At 47.4% G+C, this 7,798-nt stretch overlaps 1 protein-coding gene across 1 annotated transcript; it reads left to right on the top strand.

The window, feature by feature from the left end:
- The first annotated feature begins 2,248 nt into the window (after positions 1-2,248).
- POLR2G (RNA polymerase II subunit G) lies at positions 2,249-5,565 on the top strand. The gene is made up of 8 exons (XM_020899567.2): positions 2,249-2,358; positions 2,490-2,599; positions 3,808-3,967; positions 4,520-4,570; positions 4,677-4,742; positions 4,846-4,917; positions 5,109-5,142; positions 5,348-5,565. The coding sequence occupies exons 1-8, from the start codon at positions 2,347-2,349 to the stop codon at positions 5,359-5,361; spliced, it is 519 nt and encodes a 172-aa protein (XP_020755226.1). The 5' UTR covers positions 2,249-2,346; the 3' UTR covers positions 5,362-5,565.
- The last annotated feature ends 2,233 nt before the right edge of the window (positions 5,566-7,798 follow it).

Genomic DNA, 7,798 nt, shown 5'->3' on the forward strand with positions numbered 1-7,798 from the left:
AAGTAATAACAAAGCCTGCCGGGTAGGGTTGCTGTATAGATTAATTGAGATAAGAATAGCTACTTACTGTGTGCAAAGAGAAGCTAAAAGCAAAGGAGAAAAGGAAAGATATTCCCATTTGAATGCAGAGCTCCAAAGAATAGCAAGGAAAGATAGGAAAGGAAAAAAAAAAAAAAAAGATAGGAAAGCCTTCCTCAGCGATCAGTGCAAAGAAATAGAGGAAAACAACAGAATGGGAAAGACTAGAGATCTCTTCAAGAAAATTAGAGATACCAAGGCAACATTTCAGGGAAAGATGGGTTTGATAAAGGACGGAAATGGTATGGACCTAACAGAAGCAGAAGATATTAAGAAGAGGTGGCAAGAATACACAGAAGAACTGTACAAAAAAGATCTTCACGACCCAGATAATCACGATGTGTGTGATTAGGTGCGTGATCACTCACCTAGAACCAGACATCCTGGAATGTGAAGTCAGGTGGGCCTTAGAAAGCATCACTACAAACAAAGCTAGTGGAGGTGATGGAATTCCAGTTGAGCTGTTTCAAACCCTAAAAGATGATGCTGTGAAAGTGCTGCACTCAGTCTGCCAGCAAATTTGGAAAACTCAGCAGTGGCCACAGGACTGGAAAAGGTCAGTTTTCATTCCAATCCCTAAGAAAGGCAATCCCAAAGAATGCTCAAACTACCGCACAATTGCACTCATCTCACACACTAGTAAAGTACTGCTCAAAATTCTCCAAGTCAGGCTTCAGCAATACGTGAACCGTGAACTTCCAGATGTTCAAGCTGGTTTTAGAAAAGGCAGAGGAACCAAAGATCAAATTTCCAACATCCTCTGGATCATCAAAAAAGCAAGAGAGTTCCAGAAAAACATCTATTTCTGCTTTACTGACTATGCCAAAGCCTTTGACTGTGTGGATCACAACAAACTGTGGAAAATTCTGAAAGAAATGGGAATACTAGACCACCTGACCTGCCTCTTGAGAAATCTGTATGCAGGTCAGGAAGCAACAGTTAGAACTGGACATGCAACAACAGACTAGTTCCAAATAGGAAAAGGAGTACATCAAGGCTGTATATTGTCACCCTGCTTATTTAGCTTATATGCAGAGTACATCATGAGAAACGCTGGGCTGGAAGAAGCACAAGCTGGAATCAAGATTGCTGGAGAAATATCAAACCCTCAGATATGTAGATGACACCACCCTTATGGCAGAAAGCAAAGAAGAACTAAAGAGCCTCTTGATGAAATTGAAAGAGGAGAGTAAAAAAAGTTGGCTTAAAGCTCAACATTCAGAAAACTAAGATCATGGCATCTGGTCCCATCACTTCATGGGAAATAGATGGGGAGATAGTGGAAACAGTGTCAGACTTTTATTTTTTGGGGCTCCAAAATCACTGCAGATGGTGATTGCAGCCATGAAATTAAAAGACGCTTACTCCTTGGAAGGAAATTTATGACCAACCTAGATAGCATATTAAAAAGCAGAGACATTACTTTGCCAACAAAGGTCCATCTGGTCAAGGCTATGGTTTTTCCAGTGGTCATGTATGGATGTGAGAGTTGGACTGTGAAGAAAGCTGAGCACTGAAGAATTGATGCTTTTGAACTATGGTGTTGGAGAAGACTCTTGAGAGTCCCTTGGACTGCAAGGAGATCCAACCAGTCCATCTTAAAGGAGATCAGTCCTGGGTGTTCATTGGAAGGACTGATGCTGAAGCTGAAACTCCAATACTTTGGCCACCTGTGGGGAAGAACTGACTTATTTGAAAAGTCCCTGATGCTGGAAAAGATTGAAGGTGGGAGGTGAAGGGGACGACAGAGGATGAGATGGCTGGATGGCATCACCGACTCGATGGGCATGAGTTTGAGTAAACTCCGGGAGCTGGTGATGGACAGGGAGGCCTGGCTTGCTGCGATTCATGGGATCGCAAAGAATTGGACACGACTGAGCGGCTGAACTGAACTGAACTGATACTTACTATGTGAAAGCAGTCTTCAACTCTTTGCAGAATGAATAGACTCTGCTAAAGCGCTTTATTTTTGCGACCTCTCATTAATTCCTTTTAAAGGTATTTACTAAGCATCTAATCTATGCGAGATACTGTTACCCTTAAGGGAGTTGGGCACTTTGAAGGCTGGACGGAGGGGAGGAGCCTCATGTGTTTCCCCGCCCACCACAGCGAAGCCCAATGGGGGCCCGCGGAGGCGGTGAGTCCCGCCCACTTTTCGGGGCAGGCCCGGAAACGGGGTTGGGGAAGTTGCTGTATTTCCGGTCGGTGTGTAGGCACCGCTGCTCGAGCAGCCGTCGACCCGGCTTCTGTCCAGCCTCCTCCGGGAAGATGTTTTACCACGTGAGCAGGGCACAGGGTGGCGGCGAGGGCAGCATCTAGAGGAGGAGCGAAATGGAAGGCTGGGACTAGGAGCGGCTTCTTGCCTATATTCCTCCCGCTCCTTGCCCGACTCCATTCCACTTTCCCCACAGATCTCCCTGGAGCACGAGATTCTGCTACATCCGCGGTACTTCGGCCCTAACCTGCTCAACACGGTGAAACAAAAGCTCTTCACCGAGGTGGAGGGGACCTGCACCGGCAAGTGAGTGTCGCACCCTCCCTGCCGCCTAAGCACTGCGCACACGGCCTTCTATGCCTTGCACCCCCTTCCCAGCGCCTACACATCGTGAAAGCTTCTGCAATCTACCCTGGCAAGCCCTCTCACCCTCCGAGGCAGTCAGCTGCTTCCTGCTTTGGGTTCCCACGGTGCCCTCTGCGAAGTTCCATAACAGAACCTCCTTTGTTCAGCCAACATTTGTCATTAACTCTGCAAACATTTCTGAAGCTCCAGCTGTGTGCCAGGGCCCTGTGCTGGGCCCTGGGAACAATGCAGTGAAAAAGACAAAATGATGTCAGCCCTTGTTTTTCTTTACCCCCCATACCCAGGGACCTGGCATGGCACATCTTGGGCCTCACTAAAAGTTTGTTGAATGAATGGGCAGGATAAAGCAGATTGAGAGTTAGCGGGAGGAGGGAAGAGAACTGAGACTTGACCATCTCTGGGCTCTGCACTGAGGAGCTCCGCACATGGTGAAGTAAATGAAGGGGGAGGAGCAGGGCTATAGCATACTCAGGTATCCAGCATCAGAGTCAGCTGAGGTGTTCTTTGAACATACAGGTTCCTGAGCCTTATCTCATCCCTCCAGCATCAAGACTGGGGACCAGCCTGGGAACAGGCATTTTAGCAAGTTTCTCCCAGGTGATTCTGAGGCATCACCAAGATTGAGATTAAGAACTTCAGCCTTTTTGGACACTGACTGTGAAATTATGAGAGCAGCGTTTGGCATTATAGCTGCTGCTGATTGTCCTGTCCTCTCTTGATCATTAAGCTCTCCTGGGGCCAGGGGGCCAACTACTCCCCCTTTGTGCTCCCCCTTTACCTCCAGGGTCAGTGACTCTTGCGGTAGATGCTTTTTTGTATTTTTTTCTGGCTGCGCTGGGTCTTCGTTGCTGCACGGGCTTTCTGTAGTTGCAGCAAGCGGGGCTCAGTTGCTGTGTGTGGGCTTCTCATTGTGGTAGCTTTTCTTGTTGAGGCACTTGGGCTCTAGGGCTTGGGCTTAGTAGTTGCAGCACACTGGCTTAGCTGTTCTGTGGCATGTGGAATCTTCCCGGACCAGGGATTGAACTTGTGTCCCCTGAACTGGCAGGGGTATTCTTAACCACTGGACCACCCGGGAAGCCCTCCTGTGGCAGATGGTTTCAGAGGCTCTTTCATAGCCAGTGCCTTTCACTTTCTCTGCCTCCTTGCAGGTATGGCTTTGTAATTGCCGTCACTACCATCGACAATATCGGTGCTGGTGTGATCCAACCAGGCCGAGGCTTTGTCCTTTATCCAGTTAAGTACAAGGCCATTGTTTTCCGGCCCTTTAAAGGGGAGGTCGTGGATGCGGTGGTCACTCAGGTCAACAAGGTAAGACCATCCACAGGGTAGGTAGTGGGAAGGTCCCTCGCTTAGAAGATCTGGGATGGGTCCCACTTTGGTCAAATTCTGTGTCTTTGGTCAAATCACTTCTCTCTGCTTCAAGTTTCCTCACCTGTCAAATGGTATGGTAATCTTGCCCTGCCTCACTCAGGAGCATGTAAGTCAGTAGTAAGTCAAAACAATAGTAGCCTCCATTGTGGGCCAGATAGTGTGCAAAACCTCTGAATGACTGTGAAATGCGTGCTTTTATCTCCACACCGAAGCTTGGAGAAGTTGAGTCTGCTGGCAACGGTCATGTGTCCAACAAGTGTTGAAAGCCCAGAATGACAAGTTCTAGGTCTCAGCTGTTTACCACTACACTTCCTTAGCTTAAAATGAAAGCTTGGGAAGAAAAAAAAAGAAAGCTTGGGGGAAAAAAAATGACAAACTTCAGAGTAGTTTCAAAACATGAAGAATATTGTTAAGAACCACATAAAGATGGGAGGCTTAGGAGACTTTGGGAGACAAAAGAAAAAGCAAGGTCTCTCTTTTCTCTTCTAGGTTGGACTCTTCACAGAAATTGGTCCCATGTCCTGCTTCATCTCTCGACACGTAAGTCTAGGTATACTGGGTGGGTCTAAGGAGGAGACCTGTACTCAGGAGAATTTGCTAAAGCATCCTTTTCAAGTGCTCTTACTCAGTTTGACCTTCCTTTCAGTCCATCCCATCAGAGATGGAATTTGATCCTAACTCCAACCCACCGTGTTACAAAACGATGGATGAGGTGAGTGGGCAGAAGAAGTTGGTGAGAGGGACAAGGGAATGAGCCACTCCAAGGGAGGATATTGGCCTGGGGGTGTCTGACTGTACTGTTCCCTCCTCCCCAGGACATTGTGATTCAGCAGGACGATGAGATCCGCTTGAAGATTGTGGGAACCCGTGTGGACAAGAATGACATCGTGAGTCTCCTGACTGCCTCCCTGCCCATACCAGGCCGAGCTGTTGCATTCTTCCTACTCAGAGTTCCTGGGGGTTTTGTGCTCTTCTGCCAGGAAGAAGAGATGGGTGGGCAGAAGGCCTGGGGCTGAGAGTTAGAGGAGAGCTCTCTGCTTGCTTTGGCTTCATTTCTATTTTCCCTTTTCTTCTGCAGTTTGCTATCGGCTCCCTGATGGATGATTACTTGGGTGAGTGCCAGGGTTGTTGTCTAAAGGAGGGGTGTGTGGGCACAGGGAGTGAATATGGAATTTAGTGCCTGAGCCACTGATGAAAGAAACTCTCATGTTGTCTGCTTGGAAGACCAAGGACACTTGCCCCCTGGAATGAGAAGTGCATGGTTAGGGCTGTCCTAAGCTCTGGGTCTAACCACTGTGCTTTTTCTGTTCTCGGCAGGGCTTGTGAGCTGAGCACCATGACCTACGTTGTTTGGTCCCTATCTAGGAGGTGTGACTGTCACACTTACCATGTTGTCCAGAGGTCCAGTCTGGCTGCTGTCGGGGAGGCAAGGAGGGTTCCTTGCCCTCAGAAGACACCTGGCTCTTCTTGTGGCTTAGCAGCCACTCCCAGATTTTTGACTGTGTGTTCTAACCATAAAAGGTCCTTGATTTTCATGGAAGTGTCATCTCCTTCTTTCTTTGCTAAGAACAACTCATTTTGTAAAAAGGCTGGAGGGCGGGTGGCTTGCCAGCCCCTCTTTTCTTGGCCTGATGGCTTAACTAGCCTCAGCCACCAGGGGATCTGACTGACCCTCTTGCCAAGGTCTCAAGTTGACCTCACTGAAGCTAGGGCTGTAGTGCTGGGTCGTTGTTGTACAGTTGCTTAGTCATGTCCGACTCTTTGCAACCCCATGGACTGCTGCTCGCCAGGCTTCCCTGTCCTTCACTGTCTCCCAGAGTTTGTTGGGTCTTTGGCTTTCAGCAAATGGCAGTATCATTAGAGTCACTCTACTCTAGAGCCCCAGTCTAGTTTCAGAGAATTTGTCCTCTCCTCAGCCCTTAAAATAATCAAGACTCTAGCTGGAGAGGGGGAAGAGGAGACAGCAGGGTTGGGGGAGGTGAATAATAGAATAGTAATGATACAGATTGTGGAGTCCCAGTCCTTTTTAGGATCGGCACATAAACAATAGCCTTTATTTGCTAATCAATTAATATACTAAACAACATATGAAAGGGTTCATAATCTCATTGGGGTAATGCAACAAAAATATACAAAAGAAGAAGATTGAACAAACACGCCACCTTCCCTCAATGCTGTGTCTTGGCAATACTATTTGCCTAACTTGGAATGCCTTTTCCCTTTTCCTATCTGCTTGTTTCCTAGTAATCTATCAAATCTCAGCCATTTTTTGTTTTCTTAAGCTTTCCTTGACTTCCTTAGGAAGCAGAGCTGTGTAGCAGAAAACACAGTATTTGGGTTGATACAGAGCTGGGTTTTAGTTCTAGCTGGGTGACTGTATGTTTCTTTATTGTAATATGGTCATACAACCCTCTTTGAATGGTATGTCAGAGCATTGCTGCTCTGTAATAGAGATCGTATGTGCAAGTGTCTGGCTTCCACAACCAGAGATTTAACCTGGGCTGTCAGCAATGAAAGTGTGGTGTGGTGTCTTTTTAAAAAAAAAATTTATTTGGCTGCACTGGGTCTTAATTGCGCCATGTGGGATCTAGTTCTCTGACCAGGGATCGAACCTGGACCCACTGCATAGGGAGTGCCGAGTCTTAGCCTGTGGACCACCAGGGAAATCCCGAAGTGTAGAGTCTTAACCACTGGATCACCAGGGAATTCTCAGGAAGTTACAGCCTCTTAAAGAGGTCACAGGCTTTATAGTGACAGGAGTATGTGCCTGGTAATATGTTAAATCCTTTACATACATTATTGAATTTTCTCGACAGCTCAGTGTAATGTTTTGTCATCCCTCTTGACAGATGATAAAATAGATGAACTAACATGCTTAAGGTCACAAAGCTAGTGAGTAGTGGAGCTGTATTTTTTTTTTTAATAGTGTAAAACCTCATAACTCTTCTTGCCAGGCATTGGGTGGCTGGGGAGTGAGAGGGAGCCATCTTTCTCCCAGCTGTGGCCAGGGGATTTACTCCTTTCCCTGGCCCTTGCCTTGACTCAGTTCAGTTCAGTTCAGGTCAGTTCATGAAGAGTTGACTCATTGGAAAAGACCCTGATGCCTTGACTCAAGCTGGAGGCAAATCAGTCCCAGACAGCTTGGATGGGGCGTCACTGCATCCTCCAGGCCTCCAGGCCGTCCTCTCTTCATTGTTTCATGCTGCCAAGGTTACCAAAGGCTGTCCCTACCAATAACACCTTTGCAAGGAGTCCTGCCAACAGGCAGGAGATCTGATCTCAGACTGAGAACTTTGGAGGAACCCCCTCTTCCTTTATGCATAGGTGGGAAGACACTCCAGTGACCAAGCACAGTCCTGTGACTACTCCACATATTCTGAATATGACGGGGGGGGGGGGGGGGGGGGGGGGGAGGGCGCGACTCAAAAGCGTGTCAGTCTCCTTAGGTAGTGTTGCTATGGCAACCCCAGTCATCCACCTGGCTTTCTCAGCTCTGGTCTCAGAGGATCTTCCTTTCTAGGGACAGCAGCATCTAACACTGAGAGGGAGGAAGGGCGAGGTTGTGTACATTCAAGCTCCCCTGCAGAAACGTCCTTTAATAAATAGCTCATTGCAAATGGTCCCATCTTGGATGAACATAAAAGGATTAATTCACTGTCTGTCTCCTGATGTGAGTGAAAGTTCACTACCAAAGCTCAAGCTACATTGTCTCTTTTAACCTACAATAACCTTGTGAGATGGGTATTCTTACTCCATTTTGTAGATATG

Source organism: Odocoileus virginianus, chromosome 28, assembly GCF_023699985.2.
Source record: "Odocoileus virginianus isolate 20LAN1187 ecotype Illinois chromosome 28, Ovbor_1.2, whole genome shotgun sequence".
Lineage (NCBI taxonomy): Eukaryota > Metazoa > Chordata > Mammalia > Artiodactyla > Cervidae > Odocoileus > Odocoileus virginianus.

Coding starts and splice junctions, on each gene's coding strand:
- POLR2G (XM_020899567.2), top strand. Junction 2,600..3,807: donor GAGGGGACCTGCACCGGCAA/GTGAGTGTCGCA, acceptor GCCTCCTTGCAG/GTATGGCTTTGTAATTGCCG. Junction 4,571..4,676: donor CCTGCTTCATCTCTCGACAC/GTAAGTCTAGGT, acceptor CCTTCCTTTCAG/TCCATCCCATCAGAGATGGA.